The sequence below is a fragment of the Lemur catta genome, chromosome 21 (genome assembly GCF_020740605.2).
Source record: "Lemur catta isolate mLemCat1 chromosome 21, mLemCat1.pri, whole genome shotgun sequence".
NCBI lineage: Eukaryota > Metazoa > Chordata > Mammalia > Primates > Lemuridae > Lemur > Lemur catta.
Genome location: NC_059148.1, coordinates 30,242,526 through 30,265,823, shown reverse-complemented (window position 1 = coordinate 30,265,823; position 23,298 = coordinate 30,242,526). Strand labels below are relative to the sequence as shown.

Here is a 23,298-nt window from a genome sequence, read left to right as displayed (position 1 = left end):
CCAGATGCAAGACAGAAGCAGGACTCAGGGAAGCCCCCCTGCAGGTTCAAGGGCAGACTCCACTCCGGCAGCTTTGCCAAAGGAAGACTCTGCTGAAACACTCAACACTTCCTGAATGTCCGTGGATGAGAAATTTTTTTTTGTTTTTGTTTTTGTTTTGAAGTATGTCATTTTATACAAAATCTGCTCATCTGACTAGCATTATTTTTTCCAATATGTACCTGGATGGTCCTTCGCAAAACAATTTCCACAAGTTTCAAATACTCTTTCATTTTGATATTTATAATATAATTGCCAAACATTTGTAATATTTCTAAGTCAGAAAGCTGATGTTAAAATATGTTCAAATGCTCTACTATACAGGAAAAAAGTTTAACATACTAACAAAGTTCAAAATATACCCCATAGGAAAAATACAACTATTGAAAAGTATTCAATTGAAAATGAAGCACTCATTATAAAGCTAAACAAGTTCAATGCTTTGTTTTATAGAAAAGTGTGCTCTATTGTGTCGGAAGAGAAACCTACAATTCATGCAGCTCTCCTGCCCACTAACCTGGATCAATAACTCCCCCAAATAAAAATCAATGTTTGTTTTAATAACAATGCAGTGAATAATACTAATGATAATACTATAAGATGAATTCAATATTGTTTCTAGTAAACAGAATTATTTTCCTTCTATTAATATGAGGCAGGGCATTGCAAACAACATGAATCTAAAGGTAATAAATTTTAACAGGGTAAGGACAGCAACAACAGCAAAACTTGTAATGACAGATCACCTTTGAAGGTAACCCCAGAGTGCTTTAACGCCTCTGTTCATTGTGATACACACCTGTACAAAACACACACACATGCACACACAGTGTGTACTCTGTTTTCAAAAGGCTGCACTGCCACATGTATGTTCAGGAAGTCTTCAGGAAGAACTAGTGTCCAAAGTATAATGGCATCTTCCTGTAACCCTGGGTGTGTTTTTAATTATTATTATTATTATTTCAACAGATTTACAGGGCGTAGGTGTTTTTTCTCACATGGATGAATTGTCTAGTGCTGAAGTCAGAGCTTTTAGCTTACCCAACCCTGGTGTTAAGAAGTGAGACCAACACCTACATTATAAAAAAAAGGAACTTTAGGCTGCACAACAGAACTTTGAGTACTGTCCTGGGTTCTGTTCCAGTGAAATAAAGACTTGACCAGGTCCGAATTCCCTCGCTAGAGCTGCCCAGCCCTGTGACGGCTATAGACAAGCCACAGAAAATTGAAGGCTGGTGATCTATTGGGTTAAAATCAATTACCTGTTATGTTTTGTGTTTTTACAATGATTCAAAGACTTAAAAGAGCTGAAAGCATACTTAGACGGCACTTGTTGGCTGTCTGTAAACTTAATTCAGGGTTATTCTACACACAGGGGAGACTTCCTCGTTGCACCGCTGCCAGCGGGTGCTTGGGGGGGCAAACTACACAGAACCCCTCAACCTGTCTGTGGAATCACCCTAGGAAGCCTGTTGTCACCTCACCACTTTATCAACAGAGAAGTTCTTTGTTTCAATCTCTATTGAAAAAAAAAGAAAGACAGAAAGAAAAGTGCTTTGTTTTGGGTATGCATGCATATTTAGTTCTTTGGGTTTAATTTCCTCTTCTTTCACAATTTTTATATGATCATAGAGGATTCATATTGCTTTTATCGCTATTTTAATTCTCGTGATTGCATTTGTTATACAAAGAAATTGGAGTGATTATTTTTTTTAACCAAGCCTTCCAATTCACTCCAGAATGCTGTACCAATATAATTTTCTAAATACGCATTGTCAAAAGACACAATTACAACAAACTTAAAGATCTTAACTGGCTTTTATTAGCTGTTCTAGCACCTCGTTCCACAAAACGGAAGGAGTGTGTTGATGGGCTGAGCAGAGGCTTTGTAGACAAAAAAGGACTGGAGACAGCAGAAACGGAAAACAAGGCTCAGATGGGCCATTTCAAATTTACTTTCCTTACAGGATTAAAGACTCCCTTATGACATGAAAAACATCGACAAGTGCAGCTCTGGCAATGATGCTCAACTGAGGGTAACAGCCACCCCACCCCAGGGCAGTCAGAAGTAGGTGGAGGTGTCCTAGTTTGTCGCAGCTGGAGGGTGCTGTCCACAGGAAGTATCTGCCGCTCTGAGAAGCACTGCCCAGGGCAGATACAGCTGTGCTCCCGGCAGCCGCCTCTCAGGTCCCCGGCACGGCTGGAGGGACACACTGGAGAAAAAAGACTGAGCCACAGTTTAGAAGTCTCACCGGTGACCCGTCTTGCAAATAGTTTATACAGCTCAGGAAGCTGCATCAGTAAGAGCCGTGCCACAAACAGTCTCCTTGGGCAAGTCTGATGCAAACGGACCCTAATTTGTGCGCTGATGAGGCTAGAGTGTGTCTGTGCTGTTATCTCTTAGAAAGCAACGATGCTGTCTTTTCTACCCTCCAGAACATTCTAGGAACGCTTACCCGATATTAACTGCAGCTGGAGACTTATTCCAGCGCAATAACCTGTGAACAGTGACCATTCGTGGCAAAACAAAAATGTGCCAAAAGATAAAAAAGATTAGGTGAAATTGGTGTCTCAGGGGTGAGATGTAAAGCTCCCCAATGGCTGGTTTCCTCAGTCTTTTGGACTCAATTAATTCCATCCAAATGGTTTCAGTGTTTGACTCCGGTGAAATTCCCTTAAGCCTTACCTGGCTTCCTCGAGAACTTTTCCCATCACTTTGTTCTTTTCTCCCTGGTTGACATCTTCATTCAAATCAGTCCCGCCAAAGATGATTCCGAAAGGGACCCGGTGACCTGCAAAATGATGACAGTTAACAAAGCAAAATTCAGCTTTGGAGACACCCCTCACCAACCCGCCCCAAGGCATGATCTTAAACACTGAAGTTTCCAGAACACAGGGGCTGTATGTTGTTGTTTAATTTTATCCACTCTCCGAATAGCAGAACGGGTGGCACTACGTAAATGTGACCCTGAGAGGCCATCACGGGAGACATCAACCACTATAGGTGTTGCCATCTCAACAACAACAACAAAATTAGCCAGACGTGATGGCGAGCACCTGTAGTCCCCACTACTTGGGAGGCTGAGGCAGGAGGATCACTCGAGCCCAGGAGTTCAAGGCTGCAATGAGCTATGAACATGCCACTGCATTCTAGCCCGGCCAACAGAGTGAGACTCTGTGTCTTAAAATATAAAATAAAATAAAATAAAGTAAAATAATAAAAAGAAAAGCCCATCCAATACAGGTGATTCACCAGTGGTGATGGGTTTAGATGTGGGGGGATCTTGGGATAGGGTGAAGATTTTCACATGTGGGAAGAGCATGAATCTCTGGTGACCACAGGGAGGTCTGCGGTAGGAAGAATAATTGCCCCCAACAAAATCCACATCCTAATTCTCAGAACCCATGACATGTTCCAGGGGAAAGGAGAGTTATAGCAGCCAATAGAATTGAAGGTTGCTAATCAGCTGACCCTAAAATGGGGAAGGTTCCCCTGCATGATCCAGGTGGGTGCAACATAATCACAGGAATCCTACTAAGTGCAAGAGGAGGCGGGACCGTCGACGTCAGAGCGAGGATGTCTCCCCAGACACGGAGGCTCTGAAGACGGAGGAACGTGGGTACCCCTGGAAGGGGGGAAGGCAAGAGAGCAGATTCGCCCCAAGAGCCCCCCAGAAGGAACACAGCCCTGCTGACACCTTAACCTTAGCCTAGGAGGCCATTTCAGCTTTCTGACCTCCAGAGCTGCAGGATGATGAATACACACTTTCAGTAATTAAGACGATGGACCTTCCTAACTCCGTAAGCCAAGGAACAATAACTCAAACATGTCAAATCCAATTTAGCGGAGAAAGCCCAGGACTTTGACTTTGGACATCCCTGTTACAGTCCTGGTTCTTCCCCTGCAAGGTGTGTGACTCTGGGCAAATGACTCAGTTTCTCTGAACCACAGCCACCTCGTCTGTGAAACAGAGACAGTATTCACCAGCGGGCTGGTGAGAATGAGACTACATAGGACATCCTGGGACAGAGCAGACCCCGTAAGTGAGAGCTAGTTTCACCGTGTTTTATACTAAGGAAATGTTAAATACACAAAGCTAGAAATTCTCTGAATTGAATTAACACTTAGAAAAATGGAATGTGGGATATTTCATTTACTTTTCTGTTTTTCTGATGTTCATTCTATTACTAAGAACATAAAGCTTTAAATAGGCAGAGTGTTAGCCTTAATAGCAAAGGACTTTATGAATTCACTCAGAAAACTTCTGGCAGTCCTTTGCTATAGCATGATTTATACAAAATATCCTTGCAAACTTTTTTTATGATTGTGTATATTTACGGTGTCCTGATGTTTTGCAATATCTATACATTGTGGAGAGACTAAATTAAGCTAATTAACATGTGCATTTTACCTCCCATACTTACCATTTATTTGTGATAAGAGCACTTGAAATCTACTCTCTTAGCAATGTTAAGTACATGTTACATTGTTATTAATGTAACTACATTACATTGTTATTAACCATAGTCAACATGGTGTGCAGTACATCTCTTGAACTCATTCCTCCTGTCTAGCTAAAACTTTGTGTCCTTTGACCAACATTTCCCGGATAGCCACACCTGGCTAATTATTTCTATTTTTAGTAGAGACCAGGGTCTCACTCTCGCTCAGGCTGTTCTCGAACTCCTGACCTCAAGGGATCCTCCCACCTTGGCCTCCCAGAGTGCTGGAATTACAGGTGTGAGCCACCATGCCCGGCCCAAACTTGGTTTCTTAATCGGCCACCTGACCCTAACTGCTTCCTTAGTATGTTCAAGCCTAAAGCACAGTGTCAACAAGAAATAGGAAGGGCTTCCTTAAAACACTCCCAGCCAGCATCACATTAACTGGTGAGTTTTCTCTTGTGTGTCATTTAGGGCATATGAGAGAGCCCAGAAGACAGACTACAGGGGGACAGGTGACAGTATATCTTAGGTAAGGATAGCTATAAAAATCTGTTCTTACACACTTGAAAGAATGATTGGTATACATGTCAAAAACCTTTTTTATAGACATGCCAGAGAGGAAGAAATGCATACAATGTGTTACCTCGAAGTCCACATGGCAATTGGTCCATAACTTAAAGCATTAAAATTGATAGTGCTTTTAAATATACCTGTATTACACCTGCAATTTATCTGCAATGTGTATTAATGTTGTTAATGTGCTATTTCCCAGTGCTTGCAAATTCTACTTAGCAATATGTTGACCTAATCATTTGCTCGGCAAATATTGATTTTAAACAGAATAGCAAACTTCCACTTGTCCAAGTTGTTATGGTGTTACTTAGCTATATCTAATATACACTGTAACATAAATGTCGGTAGTTATTATTAGGCAATATGTATCAGACGCTTCAAAAATGAATATACCTAGGAGCATACATTTAGGGGAACTTGAATCTATGCTCCTGGCTAAAAAGGTTTATAAAAAATTTAAAAAGTAAAACTGCATATACTCGTTCATCCTCCAATGTCACTTCTGCAAAATACGAAAGAAAATGGGCTCCAAAGGTTTGTGCAGAAGTTTGTTCATCACAATATTGTTTATAATTGAAAGGGAAAACAGAAATTGAAATTGTTTATAATTGAAAGGGAAAACAGAAATAAGATGTGACCATTTATAACCATGTTGTAGAAGACCATTCAATGATGAAGGAACATTTCTTAACATATTATAAAATATTACTAAACTATAAGTACAGTATGATTGCAATTTTTTTTTGAAACAGGATCTTGCTCTATCACCCAGGCTGTAGTACAGTGGTGTGATTATTGCTCACTGCAGCCTCGAAACCCTGGGCTCCAGTGATCCTCCTGCCTCAGCCTCCCCAGTAGCTGGAACTGCAGGTGCACACCACCACAACTGGCTACCTTTTTTTTTTTTTTTTAGAGATGGGGTCTCACTATGTTGCCTTAGCTGGTCTCAAACTCCTGGCCTCAAGCAATCCTCCTTCTTCAGCTTCCCAAAGTGCTGGGATTACAGACATGAGCCACCGCACCCAGCTGATTGCAATTTTAAAACACACACACAGACCACAGAGAAAAAGAGTCAGATACAGCAGTATCTCTCCATTTGAAGCATTTAACACAGTGCTTAGCACATAATAAATAGCATACAAAAATTTTTAAAAAGAAGTTGCAAGTTTATATTGTAAGGGTGTATCTTTTTTGCAAACTTAATTTTAAATAAAAATATAAATAAAACAAAACACACACCCACAAGCCATGGTCATCACTTGATAGTAAAAGTGCAGATGCCGTATTTTCTTCTTTGTATTTTTATATAGTTTCCAAAGCACTTACTTTTGTAATTTTAAAAATAATCATGTGCTATATATTTTTAAATACAGTTTAACCAATAGAAGAAAGACTGTCTACAAAACTTATGGTGCAGAAAAGGAAAGAAAAAATAAATAAAAAACAAGAAAAAGAAAATTTAAAAAATAATAAAAACTTATGGTGCATCCACAGGACAGAATATTACACAGGCGTCTGGTAAGAATGTTGGCGGCTCAGCGTGCGTAACTGGAACAGAAAAAGCCCCTTAATACCTGGTTAAGCAAAAGCTTCATGGTGCACAGGGAAAGCTTTCTACACGGCACACAGGCTTCCGTGAAATGTCTTAGGAAGCAGCATTGAAAAGATCCCCCAAACATTAGTTAATTTCCTAAGAGAATGTATCCTTGTTTGGCTTCACTATTCACCAATAATTAAGAGCTCATACTCTGCGAAGTCACAGTAACTAATTTGTAGCTTTGTGTCAGGTGGAGATGTAAATCATTTCCGCCTAGTAGAAAAAATAGTCTCCAAGCTTAGGGTTCACTGCCCTGTTGAATGTCAATCAGCTTTGCAGCTAACCTGGCGATCTTATTCTGACATTCTTTATTAAATTGCCTACGTAAACCACATTTGCCCAAACGTGCTTTAAACCGGCGTTAGCCTCTTAGCAATTTCCTCATTGATTAAGGGGTTGAATAAAATCTTTCGTAAGTGTTCATTCTATATTTGTAAAAGAACCCTCTTTTTCAATTTGGAAATACTTTGAAATATGAACTATACACTGAAAAAAATTCAGGCTGATACTTTGAATACAGTAAGAACAGCTTTAATACACATCTTTTCTCGATCAGCACAGTTATGACATTTTAGAAAATTACTTAATAGAAAAACTAACCAAAGGTATCATTGTATCCCTTCCATTTCTGAACTGGGTGAACAAGAGATGCAGTTTCCTATTTTATTGAATGACAGGTGCTTCCAGTTTCCCATATTTCCAGTGTTGGACTTTAAAGAGAAAGAGTCGGTTACCTTGCAGAAGTCTGCCTGCCCGGTACAGATGAAGGGCCAAGGCGGCCTCGCACTTCTCAGCTGTGATGAGGTTTGCGATTTCAGATGGGCTTTCAAAGTCAAAGGCATCTTTCAGAATGCACACATGTCCTGCTGCCTCTAGGTGGACCCTTTATCAAAAAAGACAAAGTACAAGATGGGCAGGGAGGGGAACATTAATATGCCACAAGTTGCTGCTCTGATTAAGATTTTAAATCAATGCCATTGATAATACTTATTTAGTGCATGGCCCTTTGTAGGCAACCTGTCTTACGGACAAGGCTCATAGTCAATGACAAGAACATTCATCCACCAGCATCAGATACCCAGGACGAGGCCAGAGGGAGGAAGGCTAATCCAGGAGGGTTTGGCAGCCTTGAGACACGGGGCAAACACTCCCATCCTTAGTGGCACTTGCTATACCAGAAATCTCCTTCTCTATTTCCTTAATTCCACTTTTTTTTTTCCTGGTCCCTTAAATGTGAATGGTACCTGAAGTTTGTTTTCAAGCCTCTGCTATTCAGTTCTTTAAAAAGATTTCACAAGTCACCTATTATCATAGCTTCAAAAAATACATCATGGCCTTTCCATTCTACCTGTAAAATATATATACATGTGTGTGTGTGTGTGTGTGTGTGTGTGTGTATTGCAGGTAGAATACACACACACACAATCTTTCAAACATTTCTCTTTCTCCTCACCTTAGTACAGTTGCTGGCAACAAATCTAAAACATACATCTGATAAACAAAAAAGAATGTTCTGATTGGTGACAATAGCATGCACAAAATCAAAACACAAATGAAATCTGGGGGAGGGGAGTATTTACAATATTTACAAAAGGAAAAACTCTAGTTTGCTTAATATATAAATCTCTCTCATAAATCAATAGAAAAGACTAAAAACACCATTAAAAATTGGGGATGGGCATAAAATTGCAGTCTATGGAAAAAGAAATACAACTGGGCTTTTAATTAAAGGAAATGGTTGGTGCTCAACTGCAGTCATCTTTTTCTTTCTTCGTAGAATATCTATAAAGATTAAAAAGTCTGCCTGAGGCTTCATGAAATGAACACTCCCGTGTATTATTTGTGCCAGAGCAAAGTGGTACAACCTCTTTTGCAGGGGATGCAGCAACTGTTAGCAAATTTAGAACGCACCAACCCTGTGACCAAGTAACTCCACTGCTAGGGATTTATTCCTAAGATATACTTGGATATGTGTTCAAATGCATTCACTCAAGAGCAGGCGCTGCAGCTGTGTTTGAAGCAGCAAAAGAAATAAAAACCACCTCAAAGTGCAAGTCGGGCCCCAGTTATTAATATGTTATGGTAGATACATCCAATCATGTTCTCTGCCATTAAAAGAAGGAGCAGGTCACCATGAAGTAATTTAGAATGACCAAGATACATTGTTAATGAAAACAGAGGGAAGTGAAGGCCACTTTGTATATATACACTGCATGTGCACAGAATATCTGGAAGGATACATAAGAAATAAATAACAATGATTATGTCTAAAGAGGAAAACCGGAGGCTAAGGTGGGAGGGAGACTGTCTTCTTACCACATGCCCTTTTGTGTTGTTGGATTTTTTTTTTACTGTGTGCTTATATTATCTTTCATAATTATTTGAGGGGTGTGTGTGTGTGTGTGTGTGTGTGTGTGTGCCTGAGTGCATTTGTATATAAACAAATGGCAGCAGGTCTCTCCCCTGATCAAAACTCTCAAACAGCTCAGTGTAGCCAACTGGACTGCAAATTGCATGAGAATGGAGTCTGTATCTGTCCTGCTTAAGGAATAAACTAATGGCTGAATGAGTCTCCGTGATAAGGTGCAAACACCTCAGCCCAGCACCTAGCAAGCTCCGCACAGCAGGAATTCATCCAATACCTACCAGCCTTCCACCAGGACAGCTGACACATCATGCTGCCTTTGTGAGCCTTCCTGCCTGTGACTTGACACTTCCTAATGCCAGCTCCTTCCATAGAGCTCTTCTGAAGTCCCTGTTCCTACTGCAAAATTTCCATCATGCTTTGAACCTTTCTCTCCTGTAACCCTCCGCACTGCACTTATATTAATATGAACGATGGAGTCACATCTTACTTTGGGCTTTGGTTACAAACTCAGCACATAGGTGAAAATCAAGTACACTTAGAATTACCCTTGAAAATCTCTTAAACTATCTAGACAGTACTTTAGTACAAAGGTCAAGTTCAACATAGCCATTTTTTTTTAACTCCTACAATGAAATAGTTATTTCTCCAGTGGGACACCAGATGGATTAGCTGGCTGGAATTTCAGGGCAATATTGTATTAATGTAAAATCATAAAAGTAAGAACAGAAGAAAGAACAGGGGAAGGACGACATCTAGAATCTTCAAGCACTGTGATCCTAAAATAATCAAGTTGTCAACAGTATAGGAGCCACGTAGGAAAAAAAAGACCCTCAGAAGAAATGCTAGATACAAACTCTCAAGCTCACATCCCCCCTGGGGCATAGGTGAGCTCCATCACCAGACTAATATGTGAATGATCATGTTTCTCTCTCTTATTGTTTCCTTTTTACAATGTAATTAACCATACAATGTTGCAACCTCACTATGCAAATAAAGAAAAGTCAAGGTGTGGGACCTAAGTAGGTCTAACTTATTGAAGCCCATCCTGTGTCCTGACCTGACCATTTTCATCATTAACCCTGATCCAGGCATTGTTGGTCGATAACCCACTTCTCTCCCCCATCCTTGGGAAAGGTAATGGCAGCTGACCGGCAGAAGCAGGAAGGATGCTTGTAGAAAATATCTCACACAAAAATAAGAATTCAACATGCTTCTGAGCAGAGGTGAATAACTGCTATTCCATCCCTTCTTGAAGCTCTAAGCAATGAGAAGCCCAAAAAAAGTGTTGATAAATGGAAAAGAAAGGTTTGAATTCCACAGAAATGTTCTGGAATTAGATAGTACTGATGGCTGCGTGACTTCACTAATACACTAAAAACCACTGATGGGTATACTTTAAAAGGGTAAATTTTATACGATGTGAATTATATCTCTATTTTAAAAAACTGCATGGCAAAGAAGAAGTTATCTCTTAAAGACGCCTTCCCAGGCCCTTGCTGGGGCTCAGAGAAAGACACCCCAAAACGAAGGCCTCAGACACAGCCCCCAAAACAAACGTTTCTCTCTGATCTTCTCCTGCCCTCCTGTCTCTGGAACCTCGGTCTCCCCCCACCCCAGACTAGCCATAAAAACTGTAATCTCTCTCCCCCCAAGGCAGGTCATAGAAACCAGACCCCTTTTCCCCAAACCCAGCCATAAAACCTGAAAATACTACTCTAACTTTCCCCCAGCCTTTCAGGGTAAAAACTGGCCATAAAGAAATTATCTGACCTACCTTGTTTTATTGCAGGTCATAAGATGCACCCCCCCCATTCCAGAGAGGGTCCTGCCCCACACCCAGAAGGAAGGATGCTGCACAGAGGGGCCAAGAGGAGTCTAGACAGACGGGCCTCGCCGGTTTCCCACTCAGTCTATTCACATTACATCACACCCTTTGTGTCCAATCCTGTTTCTACCCGGCTGCCTGTGCTGTGCGAACCGAGGCATAAAAACGGACAGTTTCCCCTCTGTCCTTGGGTCTATATTCAAAAGCTCCCATGTCACTAAAAGTGTGGCCCCATAAATCTGTGTCTTTCCTCCTATTAATCTCCCTTGTGTCAGCTGGTTTTCTGTGAACCTTCCCAGGGCAGAGGGGAGCTGTCCCTTGGCCCACGCCCTCTTAAATGGGGTGGATTCCCTTTAGCGCATACTGTCATCACCCTGCCCCCCTTCACAGCACGGATCATATCTGTCTTCGTGCCAGGGTGCTGGAGCCTTTCTCCAAACGACCAGGCTTAGCTCTGAGCAGAGGTACAAACGCTCTTGGTAGCTGACCAGCGCCTGCCTCCATGGGCAGAGGGCTACATTCCACGGAAGAGGCTCGATGTTTGTTAAATGAAGATGTTAACTGACTTTCCATGCCTGTTACTTAACGTGGAAAAAAGGAAATAGTCTCCTCCCCTCCACTCAGTGTACATCCACAACTTCCTTTGACTCCTCTAAAGAAAAACTAGAAAACATGAAAACTTTTCCTCGAGCATTTTTTTTTTCTTTCCAAATGCTTGGCAATCACAGAATTCAGAATGAAGACACCAAAAAGCAGCTGAGCACTAAAGGGAAAATGCTGCCCTCCATGCAGATGATTTTTGTGTTCCTTTCTTTCTCCGTTTTCCAGACAGTATTGATTAGGGCTTCAGTTTGCTCTCATTATTTGAAGTGCTTCCCATCCAAATAAAAACACTGTTGCAAACTATGTTCAAGATGCGGAAAGAGAACAGTCACCACCCACCGTACAAAGTCCACTATCAATGCAATGACATTTGCAATAATTTTGATGTCCACACACTCATCTGAGTGAATTCTGAGCTGACCCTCAGAATTCTCTATTCTGGGCCAAGGAAGCCCAAACCCTTTACTTTTTTCCGATTTCCATAACCCTCTGCATGCATTTCCCCAGTACCCACGGCAGCTCTGCAGACAATACACTGGGCGTGGAACTCACTAATTAGCAAACGTCTATTAGTAGGTTTAGAACAGGGGGTCAGAAAACCGTTTCTGGACGTGGTCAGAGCAAATGTCTTTGTGTTTGTGGGCCAGAGGGAGACAGAGGTGTCCTAACTGCCCAATTCTGCCATTGCAGAAAAAATAAAATCAAATGTTGAAAATATATGAACTCATTTGATCCTCCCAACAACCCCACGTGGCAGGTCACATCAGTATCCCCGTTATGGGTAAGAGCACAGAGCCCCAAAGCAAACCTGGTCTACATCTTGCCGTTTCTAAGCAGAGGGCTTTGCAAGCACCAAAAGGCTTCCCCTGACCTCTATCCTGGATAGGCCCCCACCTACGTGTTCCCACAGGGCCCGTACTTCCCATATCAATGTATTCATCTTGGTGTAGCATGACTACTTACATGTGGGGTGTCCATTTACAACTACCAACTTGAGTGTGCAAATCTGAACCCACCTCTTCTTGACTCAGACACCCTGTTCCGCTAAGCGGATGGTGTGTCCACTTGAGGAGCTCCCCAACTCTGCCCACTGCCCAGGCCCACTAAGGTCTTGTGCAGAGAATATTGGAGGAGATGCTCCAGTTCCCACTGCTGGCTGCTGATTGGCTCACAGGGAATCTCTGTCGCCATGGGAACCCCCTCCCCTCCCTCCCAGGATGCCAGCATCATTTCCTCAAGGAACCTAAATTTTCACAAGACAAGAAAGTGTCTTCCAGCGACTTCTGCTTTTTCCTTTCTCAGCAGTCCTTCCTGAGGTAAAGGATGACAAAATCCGACACCAAAGCACAGATAGCAAATTTATAATGCTTTGTGCACAGCCAGGAAAACAGAGGACAAAATAGCCGACGGCCCTGCACTCCAGGTCAACTAAGTCAGCCCTCCCCGGGGGCCGTGCCCGCCTGGTTGCCCTCTGCGTCCCCAAGGCCTGGCACGGCACGCGGCACCAGAGGTGCACGGCAAACACGCCAGGTGCAGGAGTAAAGGAAGAGTGAATCTGAGGACAGCAGCTGACAGTTATTTTTCTGGTTTACTTCTGAATTGGGTCAAAAGTAACGAGTGGCCTTTGGAGTGGGTGTGTGTAGATGTGGGTGTTTATAGGTCACGTTAGAAACCAAAGGTTAAATAACAGGTACTCATTAGGCACGAGCTGTTCTCCCTGTCACGTGTACGAGTCAGCCAGATCCGGCCTGTCTCTCTCTCTGACCCAAATTCCTAGCACTTGCCCCAGATTCACTATATTCCGTGAGCTCTGCCTTCTTCCGTTGCTCTGGCGCATCAAGCTTGCTCCCACCTCAGGTCTGTTCTCTCCACCCCCCTTCCTGGGACCACCCCCTAGATCTGAGTGGGGGCCTCTGTTTGGTCTCAGGGTCAAGGTCATCTCCTTTCCCCCACCCCAGTATCTAAAGCAGTCTCAGCCTCACCCACCACCAGCCTCCTGCTCACCGTATCTAGTTACGTTTCTGAGCACCAATGGCTCTGTGAAACCACCTCCTTCACCCCTCCCTCCCCGCTGGAAGGTGACCCCAGACCACGGTGGGGTTCCTGGCCGCCTGGCCCAGTGAGTGGCTGGAAAGTCGCTGAATTCCATCTAAGACACACCTGTGCCTGGAAACCCCTAATTGCAAACTCTATGGTAAACTTTAGAAAACTCACGTACCCTCTCTTGGTCATTTTAACTTGGGATATTGGTCATTCTCACTTATGATCTTTAGAACTGGAACACTTTTTACCCGAAAGGGACATGGAAGAGTTGGTGGAGCCTTAATGATGAGGAAACAGACCCACACACGGGCACCGCATTGGGAAATTTCATGAAGCAAGTCAGGGTGTCGAGGGGGAAAAAAATTAGAGCTTCTCTTGGGCTTCAGGCACTAATCCCGGCGCTGCTGCGTGTCCCGCCCGACCCAATGCCTTTATCCAGCTAATGCAGACCCGCACCCGGCAGCTGGGTCTGCAGTGATGAGTCAGCCCCTCCCCGTCCGCCACACTTTCCAGGGACCAAAGACAGAATGCACGAGCAAACCGATAGGGCCAGGTAACTGCAGGCAGAGATCGGTGCCGAGATAAGCAGGCAGGTACACAGAGGAAGGATGGAGAGTGCCAGGGGAGGGGAGGCTCCTTCGGCGAGCAGGACCCAGGGGCGCTCTCATGGGTTTGCACCTGCTGGGCCCTGCGCCGGGAAATCCGTCCCCAGGCGAGCGCCACTGCCCAGCCTTCGCGTCTCTGGGATTCTGCTCAGACCCCCGGCAGGGAGGCCTTCCCGGAGCATCCTCGCGCTGCTCGCCCCGCGGGCGGCCCCGCGCCCTGTCTGCGGCGCTCGCGTGCATAGCGCAGGCAGGCGAGGCCGGCGGCGCGGGGGTCTGCGGGGGACAGCGCCGCGCGCCCGGCGGATCCGACCCACCCTGCACGCGCGGGGGACCGCCCGCCTTCTCCGCGCGCCCCCGCGCCCCCGCACGGCCGTTTGGGCGCACGGCCTGGGGCTGCCCCGCGCGCTGGGGTCCTGCCGGGCGCCCCCAGTCCCCGCGTCCCCGCACCTACCGGACGCGCTCGGCGGTGACCGCGTTCCCGGTGTGCGGCCTCAGCACCGCCAGGAACAGAAGCCGCATGCCGCCGCCCGGGCCATCGACCGCCCGCCGCCGCCCCCAGGCCCCGGGGAAGGCGCAGACGCGGACGCCGGGGGCGCCGGGGCGGCGGGCGGTGGCGCTGGGTCTGTCCCGCCCGCGGCTCCCCAAGGCCGCGCCCCCGCTCGCAGGTGCCCGCGCCCGGGCGGGGAGGGGTCGAGGCGCGGGGAGGGAAGGGGAGAGGGGAGAGGGCGGGGAGGGGAGAGGAGGCCGGGAGGTGGGGAGGAGAGAGGGCGGGGAGGGGAGAGGGGGCCGGGAGGTGGGGAGGGGTCTGGGACAGGGATGGGCCGGGAAACGAGAGGGGACCGCGCGCGCGGCGGGGAGGAGGCGCGCGGGGCCTGGGGGACTTGGGTTGGGGGTGGCGCGGGCCACTCTCACCCGGACCAGGATCAGGGGTGACCGTGTGTCGCTCCCCAGAGACCACGTGATAGGGTCCATTAGGGGCCTCCTCGGGCTACCATGGTGGCTGTGGGTCTGTGCCCATGGGGACCAGGCGAGACCCGGGGTCCCATCCCACCAGGTGCTGAGAGGGCATCTGAGCCTCACTGTGCACGACAACGTGTGCAGGGGCCTTCGTCCCCACGAAGCCTTGGATTCCACTCTAGTCAGATTCCTGGGGACATGGCACGGTCAGTTTCGAATTCTTTCCCAGACCCAGGCAACCCTAAACTAGCCAGAGCAGGGAAAGGTAGGTGCGGTGAGGAAGAGGTTTGAGCCCAGAACCCGGGGCCCATCAGGGGCGGGGGCTGCTCGGCCTACGCAGCAGGCCAGGTGAGCTGCGTGGGCTGTGTGCTCGGAGCTGGGTCTCCGACAGGACGAGCTGAGTGAGAAAAGTCGGGGCTGAAGGAGGCTTAAGGCAAAATACCACCTGTGTGGACTTAAAACAGCCCCCAACTAAGCTAAGTACTCAGGAAGGAAAGGCAAAAAGGGGTACATTTCATTTTAAGAGGTTTTCCTGGGAAATCACACAGCCCTGTGCCTTTGTCATATTGGCCACACGACCACTTATTGAATCCAAGGAAGCTGAGAAATGCATTAGCTGGGCACTTTGCCACTCTGAATAAAATCATGGCTCCTAAAGAAAAACAGGAGAATGGGTTTGAAGTAAGTCGTCTCTGCTGTAGCAATACAAGTGAATAGATGAAAGGAAGAAACCATGGCACAATAAGGACATGCAGTCAAATTCAGCACTCATTCCTGATGACAGAAACGAAATAAAACGAGAAAGAAGAAAGAAAGGAGCAAGGGAGGGAGGGAAGGAGTGAGGAAGGAGAAGAGATGGAGGGAAAGAAGGAAGGAGGAACCTAAAAATCCAGTAATGTTACCGAAAGTTCCAATACTTGTCCCTGAGGCTGCATCAGAAGAATGAGGACAAGTAGTTTGAGGAGAGGGAAAGAGGAGTTTATTAATTTGCTGGCAAATGAGGAGGCCAGCAGACTCCCATCTCAAAGTACCAATGTCCTCTGAGCAAAAGTACAGAGCTTCTGAAGGTTCTGATTAATTCCATTGTCCCACCTTTGGCTAAAACAATCTCCTGACCTCTGCCAGGATTAATCTCATCTTCTGTGACACAAAGAACAAAGGACACTCTCTCCCCTACAGCTTAGGAGTGGTTGAACTAGATGCAGAACTGCTCTCCAGGGGACTTTTGAAATTTGGGGTCATGGAAGGAAATGTGTTTTCTGAATGATTAAGGAATGCTATCAGTATTTCAAGACAAGGCCAAGAAGGCTTAACACCTTGCAACGTACAGAACAGCCCTGCCCAAAGAAAAATTGGTCTCCCCCAAATGCCAATAGATACCTGCATTAGTCCGAGTTCTCCAGAGAGACAGAACCAGTAGATTTATATACAAACGTGGAGATTTAGCATGAAGAATCAGCTCATGTGAGCCTGGAATCTGAGAAGTCCCACAATCTGCCGTCTGCAAGCAGGAGACCCAGGAAACCCAATGGTATAATTCAGTCCACACTCGAAGGCCTGAGAACCAAGGGAGATGAAGGTGTCAATTCCAGTGCCAGGCAGGAAAGTTGAGATGAGATGTTCCAGCCTAAGCAGGGAGACAGGGAGGAGAAAGGAAGTGAATTCCTCCTCCCTCCAAGGCTTGGAGGGGCACCTACTTTGCAGAGTCCTCTGATTCAAATGCTAATCTCACCTGGAAACACCCTCACAGACACACCCAGAAAGAGCATTTAATCTGAGCACCCCCTGGGCTGGTCACATTGACACGTAAAATAAACTATCACAACACCCCTTCCTCTCACAGTTGGGAAGTATTGGATGTGGCAAATTCTCTTTTGTTTTCCAAAGCGAGATCAGACCACTTTTCTACTTCTGGATCTGACCTTCTGTGCTCCAAACTGGGCGGCTGAAAACAACAGAAATGTTTTTCTCTCTCACAGTTCTGGAGGACAGAAGCCTGAGGTCACAGTGTCAGCTGGGCTGCACTCCCTCCGGAGATATTAGGGTGGAATCTCTGAGTTGCTTCTTCCAGCGGCTGGTGGCTGTGGGTGTCCGTTCACTTGTGGCCACATCACTCCAATCTCTGCCTCTGTGGTCACGTGGCTGCCTCCTCTGCCACCCGTCAAATCTCCCTCTGCAAGCTTCTTAGAAAGGCACTTAATCGTTGGATTTAGGGCACACTGGATAATCTAGGATGATTTCCAAATCTCAAAGCCTTTATCTTGATTACAGCAAAAAGCCCCTTTCCACATAAGGTCCCTGCTATGGTTTGAATGTCTGTGTCCTCTCCAAAATCCATGTTGAAAGTGACTCCGCAATGCAACAGTATCCAGAGATGAGGCCTTTAGGAGGTGATTAGGCCGCGAGCGCTCCATCCTCAGGGATGGCATTAGTGCCGTATGTGGAAGAATGGCGAGGTTCACACCTTAGGAAAGGAGGGCTCTATTTCTTATATGCAGCCTGCAGGTGGTCACTCGGACAGGCTGGGAAGCGTAACCTCCAGCCAGAAGTGGGAACCAGGCACTTTGAGGGAGAGGTAAAGGAGACAGAAATGTATGACAAGTGGCATGGCTGAATATACATATTTAACAAGCCGTAGGAGGAGTCATGAATATTTATGAAAGGAGAACCGTGCGCGGGCACAATTGAGCTTCACGCCCCTTCGTGGGGTCCATGTTCAAAAATGCAGGTGTCAGCACGGTCCCAGGGTGGAGATTTTAGCCCTCTGATGTCAAGAAGTGAAGCAGAGGACACAAGGTGCTCAGAGTCCAGCCTTAGTAGTCCGGCCAGAACCACTCGCTGGTCGGTGGTCTCTTATGAGGAAGGAACACAGGTCAGTTGTGTTCAAGCACAGCAGGGAGGGGCAGTCGAGCTTGGTTGAAACCAGCAGTTGACTGAGTCTTTCCAAAGGGCCAGCTCTGTTCATTTACAGGTTCTGGGGATTAGGACATGGGCACATCTTCCTTGGGGCCACCACGAAGCCTGCCACAAAAGCCCCATTTCAAAAATGGCTGCATTTATGAAGACCCCCAATCAGCGCGTCTGGGGCTGTCCTCCGCCTTCCCTAACCCACACAGCTCTCGGTCCCCCTTTTGGTTGTCCTGACCTCACTCTGCACCATAACCACGGAGCCCACAGTCAACCGTGTCATGACCTCCCCACCTAAGTCACTCATCCCTACAACCTCTTCTTGCCTGGGACAACGTCAAGTGGAGCAATGGCAATGGCAGTCCATAAATGTTGAATTAACCAAATGTTGAATTAAACCAAATAATTCAATGTGCACGGTCCTGTGAGATTCTATTCCTATGAGGATGCATGCTTGAGTATTTTTTTTTTTTTTTAGTGGGAATCAGTGCTGCAGCAGGATTTTCTAGGCTGAAATTCACCCATATTTGATTTTTCTGGAATACACCTGTTCCACAAGGTAAGAAATTCTGATGTGTTTTTTGGGACCCATTATGTTACGTATTCGTTGCTTCAGTTTACCCATTTGGAAAGTGAGAAAAAAAACTATAAACAATATTACAGTTAATTGGTTCATTTTGATGAAGTCTTCTATGATTCTCCCAAGTAGGTAACATACAAGGGCACAAAGGCAAATGTGTTATTATGGAATAATGTAGAAATAATTACGGAGGAGGACAGTGATAGGACAGAAAAAGTCACAGGCGTCTCTTACAAGATTTCTCCAGATGCTTCTAACATAAGGGTCTTAAAATAAATGTAAAGCAAGATCTTTTTTTCCCTTTGATCATAGTGTTTGCTCAGACTATTTTTCCAGTTCCTAGCGCCAGGGAAAATGAAACTTTATTACCCACTCTGCATAAAAATGATAGCATTTTCAAGGGAAAGCACTGTGGGCACACCGTCTTCAGGGATGATTCTGTGATAAAAATCAACATGGTATCTTTTTTTCCTGCCTTTATGATATTAATAAGAGAGGCACTCTACTTCTTTGCTTCTGTCAGAGATTTTAGACTCTGTGTCATTATTTCTCCCCATAGTACTGCAACCTACAAATGCTGTGTGTGTGTGTGTGTGTGTGTGTGTGTGAGAGAGAGAGAGAGAGAGAGAGAGAGAGAGAGAGAGAGAGAGAGAGAGGGACAGAGACAGAGACAGGGAGACAGAGCAGGGCAGGAGAGGAAATAAGAGAGAAAGAGAAAGGACAGGCAGACAGAGATAGATCCTCATTAAAAAAGAGAGAGAGACACACACACACACACACACACATATGAAACTGTGGTTTGTGTGTCCTGGTTATGTTTCCTTTTCCTGACTTTCATGAACAGCACTTGAAAGTGACCAAATGCAAAAAAAATAAAAAATATGTTGGTGTGAAAGTATCTAGTCCCTGCTACTGTTGCTTTAATGAACATGGTGAAGTCAACCAACCAGAAATAAGCGATCCTTCCCTTTGAGCTTTTGGCAAGAAATCAGGGCTTTGACTCCCACTGCTGTTCTGATGGCTGAGCCCACCCGATTCTTGACTTTTCAGCACAAAGATGCTCATCACTGTCAAAGGCGACAGCGAGCGCGGCAGCGTTTGGTGCAGCTGCAGGGATTTGTATCGCTGCTAAGGCAAGAGGCACATCTGCAACGGAGGCTCCAGGCCCAACTCTGGGCATATCAGAGACTCACTAAAGGGAAGATAAGACTCCCTTTGAACTGCTCCAGGTGACAACCTGTTGTTGGTAGAGGCCCATATTCATTCTTTTGACATTTTAATTTATTTTTATTAAATAAGCAAGTTACTTGTTTAACAAATTCAGATTCTCAAAACAAGGCTTGTACAAAAAAAAAAAAATCACACACAATCCCACTATCCTGAGATAACCAATATTAATGTTTTGGTCTCAAGTTCTTCCAGACTTTATGTATAAATATAATCCTCATAATAGTCCTGTTTACTGGAATGCACCGTGACCCTAACATTGTTGTAAGCACTGTATCGTGTTCATCCATTAATCCCCCCAAATCCTAAATCATAGGAGCTATTGTGCTTACTGTTTCCAGGAGGAGAACCAGTGACACAGCGAGGCCCGACACCACCCCACGGTAACACGGGCAGTGGACACTCTCCACCATGCTTTTGTGGCTGTGCTTATACACAGTCTTTTTGTTGTTGTCAATCTTTGCTCTGTTTTGCTTTGTGTTTGTCATTTTTGCTGCAAAAAATAGGAACACTCTATACCTTTTTTCTGTAATATGCATGTTTTTACTTCATAATTGTGGCAGACAAAATTCTAGCATGGCTCCCAGCGGGTCCACTCCTGGTAGACACACACATACCTCCTCCTGGTTCAATGGAACACCCATCCGGAGACTTTCTTTTTGAAACAGGGTCTTTCTCTCATCTCTACCTCCTTCTGGGTTGTGTAATTCTCCGGTTTCACGAGATGGTCCCTGGCAACTCCAGGCTTCTATCTTTATAATTCCAAGCTCAGCAGAAAGGAGAATCGCTTCTTTCTGCTCATTCCAGAATAAGTCCTGAGATTGGCTTTGACCAAGGTGGATCCCATACCCATCTCTGAACCAATTACTTTAGCTCAATAGATGGGATACTGCTGACTGGGTGGGCTCAGGTCAAATGCCCACTCCTGGACTACAGAGTCCGGCCAGCCCTCCTTAAACCACAGGGGAAAGTGATTAACTAAGGAAAATCCAGGTGCAATTACCAGAAAGGGGAAAGGATGCTGAACAGGTTCCTCTAAGGAGCCCGGCTAGTCACTATGCCAGTTTTGTTTATTGGATGTTTATCTTTTTATAAGATTCTTAAAAACTATTTATAGAATAAGAACATTAGTTTTGTCTTATGTACTCCAATTTTTTTCCAGTTTGTTTGCCATTAACTGCAATAATTATTTTTATATACATGGTTTTGGGTCTTTATGTAGTCAAATTAACTAACTTTTCCCTTTATGGCTTCTGCCTTTAGCATTAGGCTTAAGAAGGCATTCCTTTCTCTAAGATTTTACATTGGTCAATATTTTCTCCTAATGGTTTTATATTGTGGGTTTATTTTAATATTTAATTCATCTGGAATTTATGTTAGCACAAAATGTGAAGCCTGTCTTTCCCACTACATTAAATGATTTATTCCAACAGAATTTATTGAACAATCCATTTTCACCCCCTGGATTGCAAATCCCTTTATTATCATACACTGAGGGGTTTTTGGCTTTTATTATTATTTTTAATTGATGTATAACTGTACATAATTATGGGGTGCAAGGTGGTATTTTCATCATGCATAAAATGTGCAGTGATTAAATCAAGGTAATTAGCATATCCTTCTACTCTCTGCTTCTATGAGATAAACTTTTTTAGCTTCCACATATGAGTGAGAACATGTGGCATTTACCTTTCTGTGCCTACCTTGTTTCACTTCATTTGTTGAGTTACTTTGTATTTGTGCTTCAGTTCTTGTTCTTTCTATTCATCGCCATTGATCTTTCCTGTAAGGCCTAACCTAAAAAAAAAAAAATACACTTATTACTACCAATTATCTATTTTATGATTAGAATATAAGTTAAGATTACTCATGAAAAATTATAAAAGTGGCAGTTAAAATAGGATGTTGGGTGTGGTTGTACATTTGTTAATATCCTGCATTTCTTGCAATAGAAGGAAGCAGAAGTTCATTTTCTTTCACTTACTCCCTCTCTGTCTTCTACCTCCCCCCTTCTACTGGTGAATGCCCAACTTTTGCAGATGTCTTGTGGGTTTTCAAAACACAAGAGTAAAGGCACCCAAGAAGCAGAGGTCGCTACTTGTAAGGGTCAAATAAAATGAGTGCTTGAAAAAAGTCAAGTCAAAACCCACCTTCCTGACCATATACTCTCAGATCCTCTGTAAAAATAAACCCAAGTCATTCTGAGAGCTGAATTCATTTGTAGCTTTGGTTTGGGCTTTATCATATAAGACATGGTTCCAGTCCATTGGTTGGCTGTGTTTTTCCTTACTTCACTTCTTATCTTTTCTACTTCTGTCTAGATCATTTATAGCCAGAAAGAACGGTTGCAACAGCGACTCCCTGAAATAAATAGAATTTATGACGACTCTCTGTACCCAGGGACAGGAAGAAAGATCTATGACATGGCCCACGGCTATAATAGGGACAACCACTGTCACAGTCCCTCCCCAGGGAACTGGGAAATCTGGAAAACCATAAGCTTTGGCCGTGAGTGCTGAGGCTGAACCGTCATGACGGATGGGGTCTGTGTTGAACAGTTATTTGCTGACTGAATGAGTGAACAATGTGTGGATGGAACAGAAAGGCTGTGATGGCCACTTCTAAACCAAAGTTTTGAGGAAGTTTGAGGAAGCAGACACCGTAAGGAGATGCAACCGTCTGGCAGTGACTTGTGAGCAACTTAATGGAGATGTGAAACAAGAGGCAGAATGGTTATGAAAAAAAGTCAGAGAAATTAGGCAACCCCTGAAATCGCCCGTCTCTGGTGGTTTCTGAATTCATCGCCTCAAATAGCATCTCCTTCCAGCTGTCACTGGGCGAGGCTCAGGCGACAGGGCTGCCCAGCGGAAGGCAGAGTCCTGCGTTTCCGAGAGAATAGTGCATTTCTAGTTCTAGTTCACACCGCGGGTGTCCCTGCAATGAGGTCTTCTTTCCCAACAGGCCCTTGAGTTGAAGAGCCTGCCTACAAAAATGCATTTTGTAAGCCAATGCTACCTGTCCTGTAGACAACTGCTGTACGAGTTAGGTCATTTATTTATCTATTTTAGTTGCAAAGGAGAGACTCCTATGCTCAGGAGCAGGGCTGTATGGCAAGCATCCCCAACAAAGCGGTAAAGAGTCAGCTTCCATCAATACACAATCACTGGGGCTTAGTACCGGGCTGCAAACTCCATGATTACAGGAACCAGGCAGAAAACTCTCATGCCAGACATTTTCTTCTTCTTTTTTTGTAGAGACGGCGGTCTTGTTCTTGCTCAGGCTGGTCTCGAACGCCTGGCCTCAAGCATCCTTCCATCTCAGCCTCCCTAGGTGCAAGCATTACAGGCGTGAGCCGCCGCGCCCGGCCCATTTTAGCTAATTTAGGTTCCAATAGGCATAAGTGGCTGGTGGCTGCCGTAGGAGGATCGTTTGGGGCAGGGGTCTGAGGCTGCCGTGAGCCATGATGACGTCACTGCGCCACAGCCTGGGGTACGGAGCGAGACCCAGTCTCAAAATATAAATTAAATA

At 45.0% G+C, this 23,298-nt stretch overlaps 1 protein-coding gene and 1 long non-coding RNA gene across 2 annotated transcripts in view; both read right to left on the bottom strand.

Moving 5' to 3' along the window:
- The window catches only part of GLT1D1 (glycosyltransferase 1 domain containing 1), a 41,655-nt gene extending 26,964 nt beyond the window's left edge, over positions 1-14,691 (bottom strand). Inside the window, exons 1-3 of the mRNA XM_045535031.1 lie at positions 14,551-14,691; positions 7,390-7,538; positions 2,726-2,831 (exon numbers count right to left, since the gene is read on the bottom strand). Coding sequence (XP_045390987.1) covers positions 2,726-2,831; positions 7,390-7,538; positions 14,551-14,618 — 323 coding nt within the window. The 5' untranslated portion in view covers positions 14,619-14,691. The remainder of the gene's footprint in view (positions 1-2,725; positions 2,832-7,389; positions 7,539-14,550) is intronic.
- A 1,345-nt stretch (positions 14,692-16,036) lies between these two features.
- LOC123625739 lies at positions 16,037-23,069 on the bottom strand. The gene is made up of 3 exons (XR_006730632.1): positions 22,948-23,069; positions 21,474-21,567; positions 16,037-16,613 (listed from the first exon to the last, which is right to left on the bottom strand). It is a non-coding gene; the product is annotated as an uncharacterized LOC123625739 (long non-coding RNA).
- Between the last annotated feature and the right edge of the window lie 229 nt (positions 23,070-23,298).